This window comes from Harmonia axyridis, chromosome 2, assembly GCF_914767665.1.
Source record: "Harmonia axyridis chromosome 2, icHarAxyr1.1, whole genome shotgun sequence".
NCBI lineage: Eukaryota > Metazoa > Arthropoda > Insecta > Coleoptera > Coccinellidae > Harmonia > Harmonia axyridis.
In genome coordinates this window covers 25,344,738-25,355,751 of record NC_059502.1, presented here as the reverse complement: position 1 = coordinate 25,355,751, position 11,014 = coordinate 25,344,738, and the positions used below count along the sequence as shown (strand labels likewise).

Genomic DNA, 11,014 nt, shown 5'->3' with positions numbered 1-11,014 from the left:
ACTTAGCAAAGATTTACACTTACTTTTAATTAATTATCGATATGATCCGTATATCTCCTGGGTTACTTTGGTTAGTAATAAGGCAAACCTATACATCAAATTCCGGAAAAAGCGGTGACTATTTACTGAAACTTAGGGGAGTCATCTGTCACCAGAGCAAGCGCACTTTAATTTTAATGGAGTTCAGTAATCACTCTTGCTCGTCATTTTAATTATCAGATTATTGTTTATGAACATTTTCCATGGCACCTGACATTCAACACTTAAAAGACTAAAATAAGTCATTCTTATCATGTTGAAAATAATAGAAAAGGAAAAGAATTATTAAATATTAATAATTAATTCAATGAAATTTATCTTTGATGCTTTCTAATATTTTTATTGTTTAATATGGAAAAATATACCAAACTCTCATAGATGTCAAATGATTAAGCATGGTATTTTCAATACTTAATTGTAGCTCCCAATTTATAACTGTGTACATATCACTAACATTGAGCAAATAAAGATAATATTCAATCGATAGAAATCTTTCTCATTTATGAGAATAGATTTTCATTTGAACTACTTCAAATAAATATCAAAAGCACCTTTCAAATTTTATATATTAAAAAAAAATTCTAGTTGAAATTCTAACAATAACAATAGTAAATTTAAGGATACATTATTATTGCAATGAAATGAAATAACAATATGATATATTTTATCCCCAATAAACATTTCGATAGAATTCATGTATAAGTAAGATACTCAAAATTCAATTGGTAAAAGAACAAAATATGTATCAATCAATAAAAATATGATTGTAAAAATCATAGGTCAAAAATTAACCTTACTTTGAAATGATTAAAGGAAAAAAGAATTTCACTAGCTAGTCTTTCGCGGCTTAAATTAATAGGGAACGTTTGAGAACAAGAATGATACAGATTCTCCATTATGTGTCCTTCGAACTGCTTCGGCAAATATCATAGATACATCTATACACTGCAAAAATAAAATTTAGTGGTTCGCATAATAGGAAAAAGTAATATCATACCTGTATTCTGGGACAGTCTTTCATGTGTTCATCCTGAGGAATTGTATTCGTAACAACCACTGCTTCAAAGCAAGCATTGTTAATATTTGCTATGGCAGGTCCAGAAAATATGCCATGGGTTAAAATGGCATATACTTTGGTTGCACCAGCTTCCCTTAATTTTTCGGCAGCATGGCAAACTAAGAAAGAAAATTTTAATGCAAATATAATTTTTAAATTCAAAATAAATAAATTCAAGATGGTAACGTGAAGTTATCAACTGGAAAATGAGCAATTTACTAAGGCTTTGATAGTGATAGACCTATAATTCTAATAATAATTTAGCAGAGAAACAAGTGAGAGTGCATTCAGTATTTATATTAGTACAAGAGAATATACCTGTTCCACAAGTATCTGCCATATCGTCTACTAAAATAGCTACTCTATCTTTGACATCTCCTACCAATACCATTGAAGCTACTTCATTGGCCTTCTTTCTCTCTTTGTGGATAAGGGCGAATTCCACATTCAGTCTATCAGCAATAGATGTCACTCTTTTAGCTCCACCTGCATCAGGTGAAACTATGATACTGTTTCTCCATTCTGAGATATTCTCTCTGATCCATTTTAAAACAGCAGGTTCAGCATAAAGGTTATCAACTGGAATATCAAAAAAACCTTGGATTTGAGAAGCATGCAAATCCATTGTCATAATGTGATCTGCTCCAGCTACTGACAACATATTAGCAACAAGCTTTGCTGATATAGGAGCTCGACTCTGTAAGGAACATAATTATTAACTTATAATCAACACTTTAATGAAGTTTGAAAAATAACTAAAAAATTTTATTTCTCAAAAAATAATCAATATAAAACAAATTGTACAAAAAATTCCCTTTATTTTAGATTGAAGTTAATTTTTAAATATTCTGCTATAGTTGGATTTAACAAAACATTAATTTCAGAATCTAAAACGCTATATGAATTTCATCTAAAAATTTTTTGAAATTTCAATTAAATAATCGATAATATTTAATATTTGGAAATAAAACAAAATTCAAGTTTTGTGAAATCCATGATATAAAATAATTTGAGTTAAAAATCTATTTGATATATTCAATATTCATCAAAATCTTGATATAATCATAATAGCAAAGAGCTTGATCAAGTGATCAGATATTCAAAAAAAACCCAAAACCCTTTATTAGACTAGGTTTTTTTTTCTGTCCATTTCTGAGCCAGGCTGTCCGTGCTTGAAATGCGGATGCCTTAAGACCTATCTTCGAAACCTGAGTTGGTCATGAAATTCAACCTCCTGCGTTGTCAGGTCGATCAACAGAATTTTCTGTTTAACATGACATAACTCAAATTAGGAAAGATAGGTATTGTAAGTTACACTTTTTATAATTTCACTCTATTGTTGCTTGTATAATTGTATCAATACAAAAAATGTGATATTTCCCTAAAAAAACTAAACATAACCTCGGAAATAATTTCGAGGTCTCAACTACATTGAGTTATAATGCCAGACATCCCTGAGTCATTCAGCCCAAAAGGAGAAATTAAAATACGCGTAAAAATGGACTGGAAAAGGATAATGCAATACGAGGTTAACATGATTATTGAAGATGAGATTGTTTCTTAGTGTTTTTAGATGAGAAAAAGTTTGTTCTTACAACTATAAGAACGAACCTATAAACGTAATTGTAAAAAAATGTATAATGCACAAATTGAAATAGTCAATGTTTATCCTGTAAACATAGATTTATATTTTATTCCAAAATTGTTACATTGTTGTGTATGTCACACCTTATTCACTTATTTAGAATTTCATGGCCAATATTGGAATAGAGTAGTGTCAACACTCTGTTGTCTGATTAACTCCTAGGGTGCATACAGATGCTTTGTCCGGCAAGAAAAAACACAGAGCATGACTTTTCTTGATTTGATATAATATATGATTCATCTGAATAAGTTGGTGTAATATTTCAGAAATATTAATTTATTTTATTCATTAACCACGAGATTATGAGTCATACTATTCATATTGATTAATATATCCTCATTTATCTCAACTAGTATTATTTAACCTAACCCAAACTTTCCAAAACTATCATTTTAGACTACAAAGTGCATACAGGTCAATTTTGACCAATCTATCGCCCGGCGCAGGATATGAACACACCCTTGAGGAAGCAAACTTACAACAAATAATATGTGATGCCAGCTGACCATACTCTATTGAGAAACTTTTTTGAATTTGATCTCACTTGACTTTCAACACTCAGGTTGGAAAATATCGATTAATTCCAGAAAGCTATGAATTTTAGAATTGATTAAATGAACTTGAAACCACTTTCAATTACAATTGAAGAGAGAATTCAAAGGAAATGAAAGAGATTTGAAATAATGTATAAATTCTAGAGATAAACAATTTGAAATTTCTCAAACATCCTAGTACCTCATAAAAAGTTATATGAAAATATTTTATAAACCTTCAGAAAGAATTCAACACAAGTAATAATGAAAAGGCATGCCATCAATATCTATGAACTCAAAAATGGAAAAATTTAAGATGAAATTATCTCTATTAACAATAAATTGTTTTCATTTGAAATCGATTTGGCGTAAACAGAATATTATTTCACAATAGGATGAATTGAGGTATGTTGTTGACTCAAAAGGAATTATCAAAAAAATCTCCTCAAATATTGAAATAGATGTTTACTTCATCGGAATATATTAGATAACCATTGACCCCTTGGATTTAATTTCACTTGGATGTGTTCACATTACCCCTTATGAAGAAAATGATGCAATAATAGTAACATGGAAAAGAACAAAGAATTTATCTTATCTTAGGATTATTTCAACGTGAAATTATTCCCTCTCATAAATAAATATTTTGTCTTATCTGAAAAACACCACTAGATAACATCCTTGATTTATTTATTTATTAGAAAAGTACTTTCTAATGAATGGAACCAATGAGATATTAAAATTTTTATTTAGGTTGTTAATTCACCGGTTTCTCTTCAAATATTTGGCATCTGTATATGAAGTTTTTCAATTTTTATGGAAAATTAATGTTTCTATTATGAAATCATTAAATTTCAATAACATCTTCCCATTGTTAGTTAGATAACATAATTCAGTGAGTATTAGTAGCGATCAAACCAAACCCAAAATATTCATACCCCCAAGACAAACAAACATAAAATAATCCTATATAATGAGGAAAATTTTAGTCAATTTTCATTTTATTACCATATTCAATTTGAATAAATTTGCAGCATAGACAATATGATTAATTTAATATGACAAGATCAGACAAAAGCAACCAACATTCAGCTGATTTATAATATTTTTACCCTGTATTTCCATTCAAGTTCTTTCCATTTTTCCACTTTGAGTTCTTTAGAGTTCGATGGCTAAAATAATCATGTGAAGGCAAGAATTAGTATCAATGTTTGTTTCAGAAAAATTTTCAGTTCAAGAGATTATAATTTAAAATAAGATTGAACCCATCACAAACTCAACTTAATTAATCCAATTATGGAATAATAATTTTATAAACTACTTTCATTCTTAATTTAAACAAGTTATAATCAATATTCAATATTGCTGACCACTATTTGTATAGTAAATAATTCAGTAGGTTTTTAGGAAATAAAATGTTGATACAATCAACTAGTTTTAATTGAAGAATTCAATTATCAACTTTTTGAACTATGGGAAAAAGTGATGGTGGTATACATCAAGAATGACAATCAAATGTAATATCAATATCACATTAGAATAAATAATCAGTATCACTATATCTATGATATTAACAACACTTACCTTGTCTTTCTTATCTTGTCTAGCATAAGGAAAACATGGTATGACAGCAGTTACTCGACTAGCTGAAGCTATTTTACATGCATTTATCATAATCAGAAGTTCCATCAAATTATCATTTACTTCGCCACAGCCTGATTGTACAATATAAACATCTTCTCCCCTGACAGATTCTCCAATTTCCACACTGAAAAAATGATGATCAATAATTTACATTTCATTCACAAGAAAAATGAGGGAAAGAAATTAAATGAAAGATTAAAACTACTATTTGTTGGTAAACTAATTGAAGAATGTATAAAAACACACCAAACTTACCATGTTTCTGAATTGCTGAATTTTTTCGTGACCACCTTACCCAAATTAATTCCAAGTCTATCAACTATTCTTTGGGCCAAATCAGGGTGCGAAGTGCCGCTGAATACCTTTATATTGGGCATTCTTGGTTTCAAAGATAACGACTTCTCTGAAATTTCCAAGCACTCAAATTTTTTGGTGTTCCTTAAACGTGCTCGCGTGATTCCACACAGACAATTCGCAGGTTGTTTGGAAGATGAACCACTCATAACTGCAGAAAATCAGTCTGAGCAACTCAAATTAAATGGAAGGTTCAAATGGTTCAAATGTTATCCGTTTTTAAATGATAAATAATCTTATCACTTAGGCTTCGAAAGACAACAAATTTCGCATTATTAGTCGTCAAATGAATTGAGGTATTTTTATTTATTTTTATTCAAATGAGAAGACAGATTCTGAAATTAGATTTTCGAACTATAATTTTGAAATTATGTTTGATTTAAATTTCTGCAGGTTGGCAGTTAGTATAATACTTTTCTGATTTTGACGTTTGTTTGAGAGCCAGCCTATTTTTTGACTTAAAATTAAAAGTGGAAAACTATTCCATACATATTTATCTTTCGTAACCGCGATATTTCCTGTTTTGAGAATTGTTATGATCCTTCTTCAATAGTATTCTATTATAAATTGATGGAAATGGCGAATATAGCTGCGCAAAGAATTAAACGAGAATTCAAAGAGGTTATCAAAAGTGAAGAGGTGAGATTATACAAAATTTTCATCCCAAATGTACCGATCTCTTTCCTTACTATTTTAACCATGAATTCTTATTCGGAATATACTAATTGAGAGAAAAATATTTCATTAGTTTCCTGATTTATGGGTATATAGGGTTATGAAAGTGAATATGCAGAATTTTTATTATCATGATTCATGAAGTATAATATACCTTGATTCTTCAAACATTGTTGTAGGTTGCAAAATGTGCTATTAGAGTTGAGCTTTTGAACGACAGTTTTACTGAACTGAGAGGAGAAATTGCTGGTCCCCCAGATACTCCATATGAAGGAGGCACATTTGTTTTAGAGATTAAAGTCCCTGAAACTTACCCTTTCAATCCCCCTAAGGTAATCAAAAAAATAATCCTAAATTTTTACTAGTAATTAGTATTTTATGATTCCTGTAGGTTCGTTTTGTAACTAAAATATGGCATCCCAATATATCTTCTGTAACAGGAGCAATATGCTTAGATATATTGAAAGACCAATGGTGAGTTTATCAATTGAATTGAAAGATAGCTCACAAGAAATGTCATTTCATAAAATTGATAAATTGTGATAGATTGATTTATTATTAATAGGGCAGCTGCCATGACTTTACGAACAGTTCTACTATCCCTTCAAGCACTCTTGAGCGCGGCTGAACCAGATGACCCACAAGATGCTGTTGTAGCTAAACAATATAAAGAAAATAATGAAATGTTTCAAATGACTGCCCGGCACTGGACAAATGTATATGCTGGAGGTAGGATATATTTTTTTGGTCAACTTCTTTGAAATATCACCTTTATATTATCATTTACTTGCATTCAAAAGCAAAGATTCTGCATGTTTTGTGCCAAGACCATGTAGTGTTATACTGAACATTTAAAAGCCGTTCAAAATAATTTCCCACAGTTCAGACTGTGTAAAATGATTCTGCACAGTAATAGACCTTTTGAACCGGGTCTTTGAAAAGTTGTGACTGTGAAAACACAGCAAGAATATACTACTGAAATAAATCAATGTGACTGACGCATTTTAACTTCTAATGTGTGAATGTTTACTGGCTATTCACAATCGTAGAAAAAGTATAGTTTGCCACACATGCTCCTCAAACTTCCCAACTCATAAATCTCGAAATGTTATCATCTATCTTCTTAGACATGGAGGTACATCAATATTATTCATAAATCTCAAAACAAATTTCTTTAGTGAAAATATGAAAGAAAGATCCAATGATCTAATAATACATAGATTGCCCTTGAGCGGTCTTGCATTGCAGAGCAATGACTCCAACATTAGAAAGAAAAATATTAAGCCCTGGATCACGTGACAATGAGAGAAAGGATAAAAATGTTTGAATTCCAACAATGATGGGAAGCAAAATCACGTGATCTAAAATGAAAAGTTTTAATTGATTCAATATGTTCAACTAATCAAAACATCGGTTAGTTAAACTTTGGGTCACAAGATTTAAACATCATGCGTCTCACCTCTCACCCAATGATCTAATATTAATAATGAGTAGGTAGCTAATAGGGAGAGAGAGAGGAATCGACTTTAACAGAAAGATGAGACGCATGATGTTTACACCTCGTAAGTTAGGGCCTAACCAACCGATGTTTTGATTGGTTAAACATATTGAACCAATGGAAACTTTTCATTTAAGATTACGTGATTTGGCTTCCCTTATCATTGGTTGAAATTCAAACATCTTTATCCTATCCTTCGTTGTCACATAACCCAGACCTTAATCTATTTCTATCTAATGTAGGTATTATCAGATCATTGGTCTCAATTTTCTGTTAGAGTCGATTCCTCTACCTCTATGCGCTATATATTTATTATTAGATCATTGGAAAGCTCATGAAAATATTCTATAGATTGAATGATATAACATGGATTCATTTAAATTCGTAGTCAAGAGTGCTGTGGAGAAATTAGAGTTGATTTTCTGTGATTAAGAGTAGCGCTTAGCTACACTAACATCTGTTTACATACATACTTCGAATCTGGGAAGAATATGGTTCAAGCTAAGCGCTACTTGTAGTCACAGAAATCAGCTCTAATTTCTCTACAGCACTCTTAATCACAAATTTAAATGAATCCTTGTTATATATATTTATTTTTATTTATTGCTGACCCCTATACAATTTTACAATATTTTATTGCTGCTATCAGGGCCAATATTCAATATATCAGTGGATAATTCCAGCTCCATAGAATACATGGTGTGTTCTTCAGAGTAGATTTGGATTTGCATCAGTTACACTTACATGTACAGGGTGGGCAAATTTCGATGTTTTAGCACCACAACTTTTAAACCGGAGGTGATAGACAAAATCTGATACCCCATACTTGGTCTCTTTTTCTGAGAAACTAATAAGAGTAGTATTTATTTTTGGCCACCTTCTTTTGTTTTCGAGTTATATAAGAAAATTGCAAAAATGGCGATATCGAAAAACATTTATATCTCCGTTAATACTGATGATAGAGCACTGAAATAAAAACATTATATAGCCACTTTTTCACGTAGAATCCAGTGGCGTGCTCGCCACTGGAGAGACCGAGTATGGGGTATCAGATTTTGTCACCTCTGGTTTAAAAGTTGTAGTGCTAAAACATCGAAATTTGCCCACCCTGTACATGTGCAGTGCATCCTATTTTGGGTGAGACAGCCAGGTTTCTTGCTTGTTATTTAAGATAGAGCCTTGAGGTTTTCACGTTCCTGTCCTACTTTTTCGTGAAACTCAAGTTGGTCTAATCAGATTTTGCATAACTGTTTCCGTTCAAGAGATACAGGGTGATTTTGGAAATTGATACTTTTTGGACCCCTCCTTTATCTCCGAAGTTATAAGAAATAGTGCTGAGCTAAAAACTACGTTTGAATCAGAATTCTGCGTAGAATCCAGTGGCGTACTCAATATTTTTTTCGAGGTATGGTTTTGAAGATCGACACAAACCTTTATTTTTTTTAATGGAACACCATAAGATAAAAAATTTATAAAATATACTTACCTAGATTCGAATTTTGTATAAATTAGTAAAAAGCATAGAAATAATTAGATTGATAGAAGGACACTACTCTTGTTATAGGAAGCTCAATTTTTCTGTGCTCGTCAACAGTTGAAACCATAGAAATTATGAAAATCTTAGGTAAAAAAAGGTTTTTGACCATTTTCTATTATTTATATTGATACGAACCATATGATGTTATATATTTTTGAAATCAGGAAAAATCAAGCTTTTAAAAAATAGCACAGAAATCTAGTGTTCCCATCTGAAAAAACATAACTTTGTGTCATAGCTTCGTAATTAAAAACCCTTTTGAAAAGACGAGCACGCCACTGGATTCCACGTAAAAAAGTGCCTGTAAAATGTTTTAATTTCAGAGCTCTATCATCAATATTAGCGGAGATATAGATGTTTTTCGATATCGCCATTTTTCCAATTTTCGCTTTCAACTCGAAAACAAAAGAAGGTGACCAAAAATGAATACTATCCTTGTTAGTTTCTCAGAAAAAGAGACCGAGAAGTGGGTATCAGATTTTGTCTATCTCCTCTGGTTTAAAAGTTGTAGTGCTAAAACATCGAAATTTGCCCACCCTGTACAATCTCTCTATACTCCTCCCTATAGCACAGAGATATATCAAAATCAGAGAGGAGCACTGACATTGTGGTATATGCGGCTAAATTGTGGCTCTTCATTGCTGCTAGGACATGAATCCTCTGTTTTGCCGAAAAAAATTCTACTATAGGACGGCGATCCGGCAGTGGGAACTAAGAAGCCACTGGAGAAACACATCCAGACTTGTTCAAGCTAAAATATTTGTACAATTTTTGCCATCCTACACCAAGAATCGTCTGCAGCTACCAAGAGCTGATTGTGGGACTGCTGTCGGGGCATTGCCAGTAAAAAGATCAGTCGTGCCAAATAAGTCTGTTGGCAGATTAAATCAGATATAGACAGCCGAACACATGCCTAAGAACCACCCACCTAGACAAGCCCGCTAGAATATTTTGAACGCTTGCTCATTCATATGCCAATTGCTCCCTTGGGGACCATATAACTGCATATAAATAGTGATTTCCAAGGACTCAATTTAGCGCGGGAATGAACAAGCGCTCAAAAGCTTCTGATAACACTGGCTTTCCTTTTTTTTTATTTTCAATAACTTCCTAATTTTTTGTATTTCTAATTTCACATAATATTGGTAATTCACATTTCATTTCAAACAAATATCTCTGGGTTCAAATATCAATCAGGGAATTGGTAATCGAATAAAATGACTATTATTTTGAAATTTTGTTTTAGGTCCGAATGCAAACAAGGATTGTGATGAAAAAATTCGTAGATTAGTAGATATGGGCGTTGAAGAGCACCAAGCTCGAGTTGCCTTATCTTCCTATGATTGGGAATTGGAAAGAGCTACAGAACAAATTTTTAGTTAGTGAATTGGATTTTTAAATAAATTTCTCTGAATTTTTTTTATATGAATCTCTTTCATGTCATCCTATTGAACAAATTAATTTTGTTGCTGTAGCAATTTGTACATAAAGATGAATTCTTGATTATAAGGATTGTTTTGCATTTATTTAGTGTCATATCATTTCTTCATTTAGAATAAATTATTGAAAAAAATTGTGGTTTATAGCTAAGTGTACGAATACCTTTGCCTCATATTAAAAGTCAACACTAGGAAGAACATCTCTTTTACTTAATATTTTGGGATATTGGCAGAATCACCTTTATAGCTGAGGCTTACAACAGATAATTACTTCAGATGTACCTTCCATCTCTTTTGATACTGTCCATATTAACTACTGTTCACTGTCATGATCATTTGGACTAGTGCACAGGACGGTATATATATATAACTACAATTTTTTTGTAGTTGAAGAATTGCTTCGAAAAAACCAAGAAAGGGGTATATAATTAATTCGGTAAAGACAGATAACATTGTTGTCCATTAAGCAAATTCCAGGTATTATTTGAAATTTGAATGAATTGATATATATTTTGGAATAACACAATGAAATTGGATATTAGCAGTTTGAGGATTATATTGTGGAACTGTGCAGTTCCGAACTTATTTAGAGT

At 31.4% G+C, this 11,014-nt stretch overlaps 2 protein-coding genes across 4 annotated transcripts; one reads left to right on the top strand and one right to left on the bottom strand.

Annotated features, from left to right (window-relative positions):
• Nucleotides 1–587: 587 nt before the first annotated feature.
• On the bottom strand, nucleotides 588–5,440 carry LOC123673882 (ribose-phosphate pyrophosphokinase 1). Of its 2 annotated transcripts, XM_045608618.1 has the most exons (6): nucleotides 5,174–5,440; nucleotides 4,859–5,042; nucleotides 4,387–4,446; nucleotides 1,415–1,793; nucleotides 1,037–1,215; nucleotides 588–984 (listed from the first exon to the last, which is right to left on the bottom strand). In XM_045608618.1, the coding sequence occupies exons 1-6, from the start codon at nucleotides 5,419–5,421 to the stop codon at nucleotides 892–894; spliced, it is 1,143 nt and encodes a 380-aa protein (XP_045464574.1). In that variant the 5' UTR covers nucleotides 5,422–5,440; the 3' UTR covers nucleotides 588–891. The 2 variants fall into 2 exon arrangements, with proteins under 2 accessions (XP_045464574.1, XP_045464575.1); XM_045608619.1 differs by lacking the exon at nucleotides 4,387–4,446.
• Nucleotides 5,441–5,575: 135 nt separating this feature from the next.
• LOC123673884 (ubiquitin-conjugating enzyme E2-22 kDa) lies at nucleotides 5,576–10,508 on the top strand. 2 transcript variants are annotated; one of them, XM_045608621.1, is made up of 5 exons: nucleotides 5,576–5,911; nucleotides 6,127–6,279; nucleotides 6,339–6,421; nucleotides 6,513–6,676; nucleotides 10,229–10,508. In XM_045608621.1, the coding sequence occupies exons 1-5, from the start codon at nucleotides 5,843–5,845 to the stop codon at nucleotides 10,363–10,365; spliced, it is 606 nt and encodes a 201-aa protein (XP_045464577.1). In that variant the 5' UTR covers nucleotides 5,576–5,842; the 3' UTR covers nucleotides 10,366–10,508. The 2 variants fall into 2 exon arrangements, with proteins under 2 accessions (XP_045464577.1, XP_045464578.1); XM_045608622.1 differs by lacking the exon at nucleotides 5,576–5,911 and adding an exon at nucleotides 6,030–6,053.
• Nucleotides 10,509–11,014: the final 506 nt, after the last annotated feature.